The 16,714-nt window shown below is 26.3% G+C and overlaps 1 protein-coding gene across 1 annotated transcript in view; it reads right to left on the bottom strand.

Annotated features, from left to right (window-relative positions):
- LOC111026746 overlaps positions 1-16,714 on the bottom strand; it is a 286,767-nt gene that overhangs the window by 104,557 nt on the left and 165,496 nt on the right. The window contains exons 6-7 of the mRNA XM_022304878.1: positions 14,276-14,399; positions 13,229-13,323 (exon numbers count right to left, since the gene is read on the bottom strand). Of these exons, the coding sequence (XP_022160570.1) occupies positions 13,229-13,323; positions 14,276-14,399 (219 nt within the window). The remainder of the gene's footprint in view (positions 1-13,228; positions 13,324-14,275; positions 14,400-16,714) is intronic.

Genomic DNA, 16,714 nt, shown 5'->3' with positions numbered 1-16,714 from the left:
ATTCACTTCGTGACAACCATTTATATATAAAAATTATATTGAAAAAAAATTTTTTCATACATTTTTTAGTGGCCTGTTCAAAATTTCTAATTTTTCATTCCTTAAAAACTTCATTCTACCTATTATGAATATTTTTTAAAAATAATGAGCCAAATAGACACAGCCGTTCTCGAGTGATGTAGTTACTAATGAAAATTGAACAGCATTTAATTTGTATTACATGAAATTTAAAATATTTAATTCAAGATTCCTCATAAGTGTTATATTTCTAAGAAAAAAGGTTACCGGAAAGTCACATTATTTTTTTATGAGCGTTCGAAATTCAAAGTTTTTCAAAATCGGATATTCACCCGTAAATTAAAAAATTCTCAGATAATTGTTTATAATTTGTTTTATTTCCAAAATTAATGATAACTTACTTGTGTGTTCTTTGTCGTTATTTGAGGTTTTGGATTTATAAAAAATATTTAAATTGATAATATCTGAAGTTAATAATTGCATGGATTATATTATTTTTTTGCTAAATATTTGTGTTGGATGTGTGTATAGTTAATAATTAATATTTAAATAATCAAATGTGATTTTTGTTTAATATTTCACATGTTATATTAACATTTATTCTACATTAATTAAAATATAAAAACACAATATGATATTAATACCTTTATCTCAAATGATAGCACGTGCGGTTAAGGTTCATATATTTTCACCTCCAAACAAACAAACGTTTTAACATGGCTGGGGTATTAATATACCCCGAGGTAACTATCGAAGGATTAACACGCACATTATATGCATGCATTTTTACTATTTCAGTTTCAAAATGATCACGACAATCTTTAAAATTGAAATATAAATACAAACTAGTAAGGAATTGGTTCTGCTGAACACAATTAATTGTTCCATGTTGTAGGGGTGAGCCACACAAAAAAAATAGTGCACTGATATCATTTTATGTGAAATTATTTACTTGTATAAAACATTTATTTATTTTTATAGCACGTGAATAATTAAAAGCTGAAAGATTTTTACTGTTGATATACAGTCTAAGCCAAGTACGTTCTACTTTACATAAATATATTATGAAGACTATCATGCGATATTTTTTTTTCAATTTATCCATTATTGACGATTACCGCTACATTATCCAATTTCTGAACATTAATGATGTCCGTGTTTGCTATATACATTTTAACTCAAGTGTCCCTCACATATTAATTGATTTTCGACCTCTTTAATGGAAAGTATGAAAAATGAACTTATTTTCTACATCGATCATTAGTGTGAAAATCATTAATGTACCCGTCAGCATTACAAAGAGTTGTAATACTATTTTCGAAAGCTTTTTCGTTTTGTATATTATAGAATACATATAGTGCCTATAGCAAATTTACATGATTTCTATAATACACATAGGTATATTATAATTTAAGCATAATATTCTAGAAATAAATATAAACTTAAATTTAATAAATTAATCTCTTTTTTGAAATCTTTTTCGGTATTGGTTTGATATTGAAATGTTTCTCCGCGCCTGTCTGTCTATAGCAACTTTCTTCAATTTTTTATAACTTCCCTAAATCTGACCTATTCTACTACATATAATACTGTTTAGCCCTTCTCTTCCTGGTTTCCTTTGGATTTTTTCATAAATTATCTACGGATGTTATACATGCATTATTCCTTAGGATGTGTCATGGAAAGAAATGTCTTTCTTCTCTTCCTTGTTTTCCATATAGATCTTTTATTTTTACACCTACATTTGACTCTCGTTTTGTTCTTTAGAATTGTATTACCCTTCACCAACGCCAAGTTTCCAATGCTCCCGTTATTTTCCTATTAGCTTTCAGGATTTTTAATGATTCTAATTAATGATACTTTCCACACCATCGTTTTTTAAAGTTTTTTTCTGATATTAATATTTAACATTTGCATAGCAAATAGTTTTTTTTTTTTTATGAGAACATTTACTTAGCTTATTGCTATTCTACATGTTACAGATATGTAGTACTATTAAATTACTTGTAATTTACCTTAAAAATTATGCGAAATTATTAAAAATTTTCAGTCGATATTGTCTCTAGTTATATTAGAGTATAATTATAAAATTATTGTATGTTACATACTAGAATCTTCGCCTTGGGCATAGTAATTTGCATGTTATAACCTTGTTTCAGTGTCTTAACTTCAGTATCATCCTTTCTATATTTTGTTCGATATCTTAAATCTGCTAACATTGGAATGTCATTTGAAGTTACCAGTATTTCTCTAATATTTTCGTATCTTAGTCATTTTAATTCTTTGTTGAGGTTAATATTAAATATTGTACCTACATCGTGAAAAATTTACTCTATAGATAACATTCGGATTAGTTCGTGTTATAGTACGTTTACGGTAAATTTATTTCCAACTACCAAAGTTTGATGTTGTTGGTAAAAATGTGTGGTCAACTATGATAAAGATATGCACGATGATTCGTAAAGCATCAAGTTGTTGGTGCTTTACATATGGATATTGAATCTAAAGGCCAAAACGTCTTTTGTATTTAATCCTGTCGAACTCGCATGTTATCAAACAGTAATATCATTGTCATATATCATTAATACAATGACGCTGCAGCTCTAATATAGGTACATGACCTATATATTGGATCTATATTATATTACTGTATGACTGCACTCTGCATATTACGAATGATACGATGTGACTTAAATGCACAATAATAATAATGATAATAACTAATATTTACATATTGTGGGACTATTTTACAAAGCCATCACTTGGATTTTGCGAACCTATTCACATTATAGTATGTGTATCGACGACGTGTGATAATGTACGTCGTAGAGGCGTTTATATTTTTCAATATTCCTACAAGGGGTATGCAGTGAATCATATACGATATCATTTCAATCTTACCTCTATTAGTCATTAGAAAGTGATACTATATAAGCTCAGTTACTAAGGCTTATTTCCCCAAGATTTTTACCCACTGCTATAATATTATAAAAGATCTATATTGTATGTTACGTTTAAAAAATCCGAAATGTTATATTTCATTGTATGTTATATATGTATAAGGATATTTGCATGCATCCTGAAGTGTACCAAGTCTCTAGTCGAAGTATATGGTTTGTACAATTCATGATGCCAAAAAACATTTTGTACCAATCTATTTTCCAACAACCTCATTCGGTTTTTCACAAACAAATTTAGTTAACATTTTTCATTTTAAATCTAAAGATATATAGGTACTTTAATTTATTATATTATAATATAACATATTTTTTTGAGTCGTTTGCATAAGTATTATTATAAAATATTGTTTTTAACGGTATGAATACTGGTATTGTCTTCATTTGATACTATTGTTTTACAACTAATATACCTCTTCTTTATCAAAATCTTTCACATTTTTTTAAAAATAATTGTACGACATAAATTGATTTGTTAACATAACTTAATATTAACACAATTATTGTTTTGATTATGAATCATTTAATGAGGTCTTCCGCGCCCTGTATCTCTGTATGACTTTCAAGAATATAAAAAAATGTTATCATCGTATATATATGTTTGTATAATTTTAACTTTGCTATTTTCTAATTATTTTAATTGTAAAATTAATTTCTTAAGTTTTCCTACTTTCATAGTGTAGACTGTAGAGATTTAAACGTCTGTAGTCAATGAAGTTGTATTTTTTTAGATTTTTTAGCATAATGAGTTCTATTTTTTTTTTTGTAATTTTGTTCATTTCCCATTAACATTCAATGTACACTTAAATTCATATTTTTAAGTTTTTGCTTAATAAACTTTAAAATCGATTTTTTTTCTTCTGCACTTATTTTGATTATACACCTACTAATACATTAAAAAAAACTGCAGAGTAATGTACTAGTCCGTACCATAATCTTAAGTTATAATATTCTGATGGACAATATCTAGAATAATTGTGAAGTCGTCAGTTGTTATCGTTAACATATTGCAATACTTATACAAAGCAAATGCCAGATAATTTGGGAAACATAAAATACGTAGTCGATTTCGTTTTTATATAGGTAACAAATTGAGTTCAAAGGTAATTGTTATATTTTCCTCGTTAGTTATTTTTGTTTTTCTAGTATACCTTAAAATTCTGTGTAGTAAATGGTATAATATAATTAAATTAATGTACATTCTGTTTTATAGTAAAAAAAATATTTCTCATCAGTTTTTTTTAAGTGAAAAAATTGCATGAGCAGGATTAAAACTCTATTTGCAGTTGGTACAATATTTTTTTACATGCGCATTATCACGATTGGTACACAAATCAAGGCATAATTATTGCGAAATATATCATTTTTTGGCTACCATTGAATTGGCTCCCGAACAATGTTTATATTTTGAATTGGCTCAAAATTGGCTGTATATACTATTATAGGCAAGTGGTTCTCATAGTGTATGCATTTACTTTTACGACATCATTGGCACTAATTTTTACTCGAGAGTAGTCTAGAGCTGGATTACTATCATATATATTTTTATCAAATATAGTCTTATCGTTGTAATCACTACAATAATAGATGGTCATTGATTACTATACAATATTCTTTTGTTGTGAATATTTGATGTATTAGCTTAGAATGAATTTGGTTGAAAAAATGTAAAGCAAAAAGGGAAAATTAATTTTAATAGTAAGTGCAAATTTAGTTTTCAAATATTTTTAAGATCTCACGATATTAGTCATGTCCAAAATCAGAACTAACAAATTCATGTAATTGGCGTTCGAATCATATCGATATCATACATAGAACTCGAGAGTAAAGTATCTATTGATGTATTAAGTATTAAACATATACTATTAATATTAAAAAGTATATTAAGTATTAACTATATATAAAAATATTATTTATTTAATATAATTTTTTCCTGCATAATATAACTATTAAAAGTTTAATTTTAAGCAGTATATTATATAAATACTTATACACGTCTCAGTAACTTCAAGCATCGTACTCCACCCCATACACACAAATGTAGTGACAACTACATGCTCAGGTGAATGAATTAAAATATTTTATAATAGTTTTAAATACGCATTAAATACAAAGTGAAATAAAGAAGTAGAATATTACCGTACATTGTAGGTACACCCTTTGAGCTAATGAAATAAAATCACTAATCAACCTTCAACTACACTAGCATGCGTAAACACATATACATAGTCGCTCGCATCATATTACATAAACACGAAACTAATTCACTACCTAAGATAATTTATATGGCCTAGTAGCAGCTAAGGACCGTTACAAAATTTCTTCTCTGAAGGACGAGTACAACTGCTCTCAGCCACTGACCGATCATCAATATCCTGTGCGCTCCATATCTATTACTATCTCCAGTCTCCGATATCTACCTACATCCCTTACAAAATATTCGAACAAGTACATATTTACTTACCCTCTTCTTTATTTTTATTCTGCTTATTAATTTCTTAATTAATTCTTCCTCTTTTTATTCTAATACATAACGGTATAAATGTATTAAATGAGGATGCATTGGACATTTAAAAGTAGGTATTGGATAGTAACGATATCGTGCTGACGTATTATTAGTAATTCAGCTTAATTATAATTGTCTTTGTTATAATTTTTTTATTACTGTTTCGCTTTAATTTTTCTTTATTCTTATTCTTATACTATATTTATTAAATAATTGTAAGTGAAAAAATAGATACATGAAGATATATAACTCTCAATGCTATGATGTAAAATATACGAAAGTGATACCGTAAACCATAAGTTAAAATTCAGAATCATCCTTAACTTATTTAGTTATCTTGAATATGACTAACGTCCACTATTTTAGATAATAAAGACAAATTTAAACTATTAATAACATTTTGGAAACCAATATATTTTTGAACAAAAAGGTTGAGAGCCAATTCAATTCTTGGTAGCAAATTCAACGATACTTATTATTAAGGGTAACATAATATTGACTACCTGTATTTGGAAGCCAATTCAACCGCCCAGAATTTTAGACTTTGTTCATATCATGTACACTTTTGCAGATGGCAGAGATAAATATTATTGTTCGATTGGAAATCTTTTTGCAGCAATATGAATGCAGAGAAAAATGACAAGGACTACTCCAGTGATCTTACGATATATAACCAATCTATAATATCCCGATCATTCACTCGCCGCTATTGTTTACAGTATACCATATTGTTCCATATTATCATGAACACTTCGACCATGCTTAAAACGATTTCCGATTTCCCGAAAACTATAAACTCAGCTAAACTAACAGTATACTTTATGGTTCAAGATCACGACATTTTTAGTTAGTCTGATAATATAAAACTTTTGTCGTATTACTTTTCTCCACATCTGTTTCACCTTCCGATTCTCCATCTCTCCATTTTTTGGTTTGTTCATATAATTTTGTGCTTTTACATTACTTTTACAAATATCAAATGAGCCCACTTAACACTTAGGTACTAAGTAAAACAGATGATTTGTATTATTAACCAACTATATAATATACCCTTTATTTTCATCTAGGGAAAATTAGCAGTTATAAAATGCACTTTCCACTCAGTATCTTTTGTTTTCAGTGCATTTAGTTCACTTCATGTCGGTGTCAGTGTACCTCAGTTTGTGATCAAATCTAACTGATACGAGGAATCCGCTTACTGTAGATTGGTTGATTTATTTTTAGTTTAAGCATAATAACTAATAAGTCATAACTTATACAACAATAACTTTAAGGTAGTTAGTCTTTGGTACCTCCACCAGTGAAAATTAACGGTTTGCAAATACTGCACTTGTTATTATATTTAGACATTTAGTGTGGTTGTTTACATGGCAATGATATGTGATTGGCACCGAATTGGACGAAGCTCAAACTTTTAACTAAACTTTTTTTTTTCTAAACATTCTGGTATCTCTAAAAACAATATCTGAAGTTTTGGTCCAAATTGGTAGAGCAGCTGTGGAGTCCATAAACCAGTTCGGTATCACGTAGTTGTATAATTTGGTCATTTCTGACCAATTATGTAATATACCTACTTACTAAGTGTAGTTTACCAATCATTTTGTCTCCTGATTAGCAGTACATTATCACCATACTAACACTATGTGATAATCACCGTTGATTGTCACTTATATTATTAATATTTTGAAATATTATCATATTTTTTTTTACCGTTAAATGTAGTGTTTCTTTATTTATAATCAGTGGCGCCCAAGATATATTTTTAAGGCGTAGCAAGAAATAATTTTACCCACCCACCTACTCCTTTTATTATATTTTAATTGATAATATTAGTAAATATTGGTATCAACCTATATAATCTGTGATTAATATAATGAACATATTTCAAGTTAATTATTTTATGTTATTATACCCACCCACCCCTCATTTTCAAGGTCAAGCGACCACTACACCTAGTAATAGTGTTGGGCGCCACTGTTTATAATCACTTTTGTAATGTGACATTTTCTTAATTTCCTACAATTGTCCAATACGTCTCATATTATACAGTCTACTATCATACACGGCTAGTGCCCATACATCGCTAAGGCAAATTAGCCGTACACCATCGAACGGTGTGAACCAGCCAATACTCGAAGACACAACTACAACTTCGATCTGCATGGCTGATCAAATCATGTCCCCCCCTCCCACACACACACACAGTGATATGACAAAAGAATATTCCCTTGCAGATTATTACCGGGTAGGGAATATTTTTTTTTCTTTTTAGTGTCATAGTGATGTTATTATGTTTGAAGGTTAGTACTATTGGTAATTAATTATACATTTTTTATTTTGTAAATAATTTTATAATTTTATTAAAAAGACATTGCATAATCGAACAAGAAGTTATATTTTATTTTTTTTATTTATGGTTTACTATGGAAATATATTGAATTAACTATTATTCTAGTGATCTATAATATAGTAGTACCGATAGGTATATTGTATGCTATATAAGACATATAATTATTTAAAGAATGTTTATGATATGGAGTCGTGGACTGTGGTAAGGTTTTATTCTCTTTTCTATGGGCTCAATAAATAAATTATTGGAGAACAAGAAAATTATCAAATATTCTCTAATTTAGAGAATATTCTCAAGGATATTCTTGACAATATTGTATCGAATGATAATTACGATTATTTTACATCACTACCCACACATCATCAGTAGATTTAGGTTTCTAAACATTGTAAGAATCAAAAAAAATAACACTTGTTTTATATATATGACTATAAAAAATTCAAAAGCTAAATGATAATAAATACATTTTCGATAATTACCTATTTTATTAGTTAATAGCTGATCCCGTGTACTTCGTTACCCGTTAAATGTACCAAATATATACGACTCAAACTTATATAAATAATATATAATATAATAAATACAATATATGTATAAATAATTACATTAATTTTTCTAGCTTTATAAAAATAAAAATAAATACAGATAAAAAAGAAAAAAATTATTGTTGATAAATAATTAATATAATAATTTTATAAGATTTCTGAGTATATGACGTTTTTTGTTTTATCTCGTGCAGAACTATATCTCTGACACCTTTATCTTCATTAACTAATATAATACAGCTACTTCATCGATGGTAGGTGCATTATATTGACCTCTTTGTTCATCTTGAGGAACCCTGTCAGCATGAATAATTAACTTAAAGTTTTGCAATTCATCAAAGGATTTAGACTCTATATTAGATCTAAAGCTCTGTATGAGGTGATTATTTTCACGCAAAACTGTTTGCAATGATTCAATGAGACCTTTTTTTAAATTTGGAATCATATTTGTTCGAATAGATATTTGATCCGACTCTGACATAAAATATATTTGTAAAAATTTAGCATTATTTCCAATTTCGGGTAATAAACTACCTATTAAATGATGCACTTGACCCTGAATTTTAAAAGTGGGCATGAAGTTCCCTTCAGCTATTTCGTTTGCTCCAAACGATGTCATTTGAAACAGAGTATTATACCGTCTAGAATTATCAAAGAAATGTTTTGATAGAGGGTGAGAATTATTATCAATTAAACTTTTAATTAATTCAGGAAGATCCTCAAATTGTTGTAAAACAACTTTACCGTCAGCGCAGCAAAGTCCGTTGGTTTCATCTTTCCATTTTTTTTTTGCATGGCACTTAGGACATAATATCGTCATTGGTCCTATTTGAAGTGCTTTAATATTTAAATAATCAATCTCGGGTTGATAATTAAACACTGATTTCATACTTAAAGCGTTACGTTGTTCCTGTGCAAGTGTTTGAGAACGTTCTGTTGTGTTATACATTCTGTAATATATATTCGAGTATCATTGGCAATTCTTCTGCCAATGTATGCTCTTCTCGCTCTTGGCATGATGATGAATTAGCCACTTACCCGAAATTTAACTCATAAGAATAATCAAAAAGTAAGCACAAATTATGCTCGTAATTGGCGTACACGTAATTCGCGAAAAATAATAACTCAAATCAACAAACATGCCCGATTAACCAATAGCAACTATTATTATTTTAATCTGCTACAACAACAACTTTTTATTATTTAGTTTATTTTTTTCTATACATATTGCGCCACTGTTGTATTTTTGACATCCATATTTCCTACTTTCTGGTGGATTTTTCTAAACAAAAGTGGTCCTATGACCTCCAGCAGACTATCAAGTATAACAGTAAAAAATTTCAGCCAAAAAAGTTTTCTCGGTTAGCGTGGTCTAAGAAAACCCTTACCATTTTATATAATAGTATAGATAGTAATTAAACTAATAGAAAAACATACGAAATATATACGAGTATATTATAGTGGCACAATTAACTGATTTATGATGAAATTACTTTATCATATTATACAAATGCGATTGGTAAATGAATCGATAGAAGCTGAACACGTTCATTATTAATGTAAGTTATAATATTATACATACCATTAACTTATTTTTGAGTAACCTTACTTAATATTTTTTTTTTAATAATATATTTGTTCGAACTAATAACTGGTCGTCTAGATGTATGGTTGGTTTACATCTGTAAAGTGATAATATACATTTTAACCTTGAAAAAAAGGTTCTAGACATTAACTTAAGTTGCCAGAACACTAAATACTATTTGATAAATTTCTGGAAATTTGGACTTTGGAACATTGACTTCCAGGACTACAGAATATTATCCTTACTATTTGTAAACAAGTTATTATTATTATTTATTTCCAAAAATAATAATGATAATTGCATACAAAATATAATATTTATTGTTATTGGAATCCCTGAATCCTGATACATAGTATCTGAAATGTAAATATATTTTGATGCAATAATTAATTACTGTTACGAATTTCTTCCGGTTAGGATTATTATCAGTTAAATGGAAATTTGAATTTTTTTTTTCATGACTTACTATGAAAATAATAATATAATTATTGATATAGATTAACAGATTTACGATTTTATAATTATTAATTATTAGTACCTATAATAGTTTATCACTACTATTTCATTACAAATAGCTAAAATAACTGAAAAAGCTTCTATATCAAAATATTAGTTTTAACTTAGGTTTCGGCTCCCCAAAAAAATAACTTAGGGTTTTGATAAAGTTTCAGCTTCAAGATTTTCAGAAAGTTTCGTTTTAAAATCAAAATGTGTTGATACATTTTTAGCCAATGCTATGAACTACAGATACACTCACGTTTTTTTTTATGTTTAATTTTATTAGGCGTGTGGTGTGTAATTTGTTTATTGTATAAGTACAAACTACAAACAATTATAAAACATATAATATTATTATAAACTACCAAATCATAAAATATGAAATAAAGGTAATGCTTTATAAGCTTAACTGTGTAACTTCAGTATTATAATTTTGTATATTCCTGATTATTGGATTTTTTTATACCCATATTTTGAGAAGTCATCTTGAAATTGTATAAGAATAATATTATGATTGTAATGAAGGCAAAAATTTAACGACAGTAAATATGTGGTTCAATCATGATTTTGTCCAAAAACAGTTTTGCCAGAACTCAAGGTCTAGCTTTGATTTTGTTTTATTTTATTAACTCAAATTGCTTTATATCTAAAGTAAAATCTACATATTATGATTCCCTAGATAAGGCAAATATGAAACTTTTGAAGTATTAGTACTGTGAAAAAAAAACCCTGCACCGTAAAACCAATAACATCTATTGAACGGCAATGAAGCAGGTATCTGAATATAAATTTGTAGTTGAAATAATTCTTTTGTAGCTGAAATAAATAATTTATTGACTAAAAATAAGTAATAAGTAAGTGTACAAAGTTAATATGTTACTTAAGGTAGATTATTTGAATGTAATATTTAGGAAGTTTAAATTTTCAGAAAACTTAAAAAATGTAATGGAAAAAAATGATTTCAAACATCTTTTTCATCATCTATTTTATTTTATTTTTCAAGTATTTTTTTCTTAGTTATTGTACCTTTATCATTTTATTCTGTAATTATAAATAGATAATTATTGTTACAACTGATATACCATATATATACTCGAAATCATGACTTACGGCGACATTGGTCATTTTATCGCTTAAAACAAATATATGTTTATTGGTTTTGAAACTATGCATTTTTTTATGGAAACAATTTTCAGTGCAATTATTTTAATAATAATATATTTTTTTTAATATCAACTTATAATGATTGGAATATTTTTTCCTAATAATGCAAGGGTTACTGAAGTACGTCGTTTATGTATTCAATACGTATGTGTTATATGTATATATATATAACCATACATTATTAATATGTAAATACATTGTACAGCATTAAGTCTATACTAGAACCACATAAAATAATTAAGTACGTTCAAATCTTAAGTCCAAATCAGTTTTAAAAACACTCATCTTAACATTAAAGAAAGTACATAATATTATACATTTGGAGTTTAAAATGTATCTAACGATAGTTAATACTGTTTGTATAGGTACCTATATGTACATACATTCACAAAATCCACCAAAATAAGTAATGAAACTTACAACTTTAATCAATTTAAGTATCTATACCGGCCAAATTAATTGCATTTAAAATATTCATAACCTTTTTACAACAAAAAATGCTGAATGACATTATTCATTAATAAAATAAACAGTTGTAACTACAACATTTAAAAAATAAACTAAGACATTTTAATTTAATTCAAATAAATAACTGTATAGTGTATTTTATCAGTAGGTATTCATATTTTCGAAACGAATAAAAATATCAGCAACTACACTGAGAAAAGTAGTGGTTGGTAACAAAAGCATAAAAAATAAAATCACTTAATATTTGTTCTATACAGGACACGTGTGTACCTTTATTAATTCAGTACCCAGTAGCGTGTTAAATTTTTTTTTGTTTGGAGGGTTAGTAGAATAATAACAAAATAGTTTTATACGGGTTTTAAAAATAGTTTATTTTACTCGGAGACTGAAAAAACCTATGTGTCCCTGCTGACATATCACTATAATATGTATGCCAAACATTATATTATACATTGTCATATTCTACAAACAGGAAAAATAATTTTTTTTTATAATAATGAATAATTAAGTATTTTTACTAGCAAAAAAAAAATTTTTCAGAAAAAACAATATTATGCCACTATAAAACAAAAAATATCCTTCCTAAACTAAAAAACTACAATAAATATCGAATTAAGCAAACAACGTTTATAAAAACATTATAATAATAATATATTTATAAAAATTATTAAAACTATGTTTTCAACTACTTTTAATTAAGAGAAAAAATTAAGGGTTATGCTAATGGAAAACGTTGTATAATAATGAGTAATTAATTATGTGAACAAAATGTACGTTTATTCTTGTACTTTTTAAATAAAATTATTTACTTCTAAAAAGTGGATTCAAAATTTTTTTTTAGTTTTAATGATGGAGTGACTAATGATGGAAAATATTGTACTCAAATAATCAAAGTTGAAAAATTAAAATAAATCTAAAGTCTAGTTGCATTTGATTAAAGCAAAATCTGTTCAAAGTGTATAATATAGATTATTACGTTGCATTTAATTAAAAGCGAAATCTGTATATTTTATGATTTTGTTTCAAAATTAGGTATACATTTTTTATATTACCTATATATAAATTCACTTGTTGAGTAAACACCAATGCATTCGTCATAAACAATACAAAATATTTTACATAAACATACTAAATTACCTGGCTGTTTGAATTTTCGTCGGTTGTGAAAATATACTTATGTCCTGATTTTGTAAATTATAATGAAAACTATTTTCTGGTGGCTTTAAATTTATCTGAAAAATACAAAATAAACAAAATTAAAAAAAAAATCTTTATCATAAAACAATATGTTATTTACTTATATTTATAGTACACTGTTTACTTCATATTGTTAATGATTTTTTAATCAACTTATAAATTAATGTAATGAATTAAATTTACTTTCTTTACTTGAGTTTGCATACCTTGCAAGTATTGATTTATACACAATTAAATCAAAAAATTAGGAAGTAGGTACAAACAACATGCCCACTTATAAATTTAATTTCCAAAATTATTTTAGGTAACATTACAATTAAATTAGTAGTTAAAAAATGTAATATTGAAGGTTTTTGAAATAAACCAAATAAATGAATTTATTAAAAATGTGAAATTATTGTATAAATGTCTATTCGACAGTGAATATTACTAGCATTGGGACATAAAAATTAAAAATTAATTCATATGGTTCAAATCAAACATATTTAAAAGTTAAAAAGTTTTTTAAATATCGAAACCGTACATGAATGTATAACACCGTAATGATGTTATGATAGAATTAAAATGTATTCAAATTTCTATTGCAATAATATTATGGCGTTAAACACACGACATATCAAATTATTGTAATTTCTTTCTTGCTCTTGCGAGTAAGTCTCCTCTTATTATACAATCATATCACTTATAAGTTACTAGTTTACATTAATGGTATTTACTATGCATACACTGACACGAACTGTTCAAAAAAGATCTTAATATTCCCTATACTGAAATTCTTACATTCCGAATCCACTTCCGATGATTTTTAAAATTAATACAAATTTGTAAAAATGATACTATTTGTTATAATATATTATGGCTATATTATTGAGTTTCGGCGACATGGGCCATTAGCTTTATAAATTACATTCTATATTGATATTATACATTTTTCTTATTTTCATTATATAGTTATGTATTTTGTTGTAACCATAAAAATATACAAACCTGAAATTTATCCCGATGTATCATTAAGAAGTGTTTAACCTTTGAAACATCGTTTGTACGAATAGCCACCTCCAGTAATTGACTTTCAAAACCAAGGTGGTCTGTAGATACAGAAGAACCGATGCTGAAAAATAAAAATAAAAATATTAACTATTACAAATTATTAATGAAAAAAATGATATATTAACAGTAATGTATTATATTTTCATACAATAAATGCATGTTTATCAGACAATGATTTTAAACTGTTATCTAGTTAACTTTTAACTATTAAAGTTTATAAATTCTTTCATTTTTTGAATTTTAGTAAAACGATGAATGCATTAGTTTTACAAAGATTTGTTGTTTTTTTATGTTCTGATTTTTACAGTTGACATTTACTGTACAGTAGAATGGTCACCTACTTTCAACATTTTTGTTTTGCATTCATAGTTTGGACTTTAATGGGGACAGTATTTTTTTATTTTTGTTTTTGTGTGATTAAGTTGATTATACCTCAAATCATCTAACCGTTCGATGGTACCTCGGTATACTAACTTAATTGGTGTGAAAAAAGTTCGAAATAGTGTATTAATATTAGAAAAATAAATTACTAATAATTTAATAATAAATAATATAAAAGTAAAATATTTTCAAAATAAAGTCTGACACAACATCTCCACACAGAATCATTTTTCATTTGAAATGATTTATTATTGAATTCAAATTTAACACATCCATTAAAGTGATGTTTTTAATTATGAAGTACAAGTATACTACACTGCAGACCTACGTCCCAGATTTTTAATTCTGAAACTGAGGAAGAAAGTAGTGAAATTCTATAAATAAATGTGTTCTATCATGATTTCCAATTAAAATTCGTATTAAAAACATTTATACAGCTCGATTGAGTAGGAATTTTTAAAAGTATTTATAATTTACTGAAAAAAAAGGTGCAATATTAACATTAATCACGTCTCTATTAAAAATAATTTACATTATATAGGATTGATAGGTATACCTACGCACGTTATTTGGTTCACAATATAATATTTTTATTTTTCAACACGTAAAAATAAAAAAATCCTATAATGACAATGCAAATTTATATTTCAATGATAGCTAAGGATCAATAAAACTGTTTAAGTTACTTTTATTTTATTTCTAAATTTAATATTTTATGGACTTTTATTACAAGATTAGGTTACACGAGAACAGTATTGATAATCTAATAAATAGAAATACAATTTACAACAATTTCTATTTTTAGTTCCCTTTACTGAACAAATATAAACTTACATTAAAACAATATGTAAATACAATGTGGTAACTGATTAATGACAACTGCTGTTGAAGTCATAACAAGATTTCGATAAAAAGGAATAAAATTAACCTTTGAATATTATCTATTTATCTCATTAGTAATAGTACTAAAATATTTTAACAAAAATGTTGTTGATACAAACAAATTGTAGTATGCTTTGTTTCTAGTCAAGAGTTTTCGTTTAACTGTATATTATGTTTTGTATGTAATTAATTAATAATTAAAATAACTATCATTCAAAATATAATTCTATTTATTGTCTGTTTGGTTATTCTTGACATATTCTATTCAAGTAATGGAATTTATGATAAATGTATTATAATAATTAATATGAAAGCTAAGGACCGGTGTTACTTTTAATAATTTAAATTACTTAAAATGGCCGTCTAAAAATTATTGAAATTGAGTTTTGACATGTTATTTTCTTCTTTGTTAGTTGCTATCTCCAAGATTTAATAAGTTTACTAACGAATTCTTAGAACTGTACTGTTTACTGCATAAACACAAACATCTAGAACATTCTAATAATGTGTACCGTAATATATGACAAACTAAATAATATATTCATGAATATGTATTTTCATAAGAGTCATGAACTGAACTTTATTAATTAAAAGTTTATAAAATTTCAGATAAAAAGTACATCGTCTACTAGAGATTGATTGTAACATACCTTTTATTACCGTTTGTATGAAATTCATTTTCAAATTATATTAATCTAATTTATTCTGTACGTATACAATACTAAACAAATGTAAATGTTATATTTTTATAATAAGCTGTCAAAGCTACACGTATAGTAACTTTTTCTATGATTAATTAAAAAAAAAAATGAATCATATCGCTTGGAAGATTTTATATATAATCATCATACTATTTATGTATTGTGTGTGTATTAGTATATTTGTTTAATTGCATTTTTTTGTACTAGAAATCTTACATATTACATTATTATAATACAATTATTCATATTAAATACATAATAATTTGTACACCATACGCCTATCATGTTTCTAACAAATAGTGGTAATCAAATATTTGGTTAATATTTCATTAATTAATTGATGGAATTGTTTATCGAGAAAAAAGTATAATACCCATCTATTGGTAACATTTTGAACTAAGTGAGGATTTAC

The sequence above is a fragment of the Myzus persicae genome, unplaced genomic scaffold (genome assembly GCF_001856785.1).
Source record: "Myzus persicae strain clone G006 unplaced genomic scaffold, MPER_G0061.0, whole genome shotgun sequence".
NCBI lineage: Eukaryota > Metazoa > Arthropoda > Insecta > Hemiptera > Aphididae > Myzus > Myzus persicae.
Note: the sequence above shows the minus strand (reverse complement) of the source record. Positions and strands in the feature narration are given on the sequence as shown.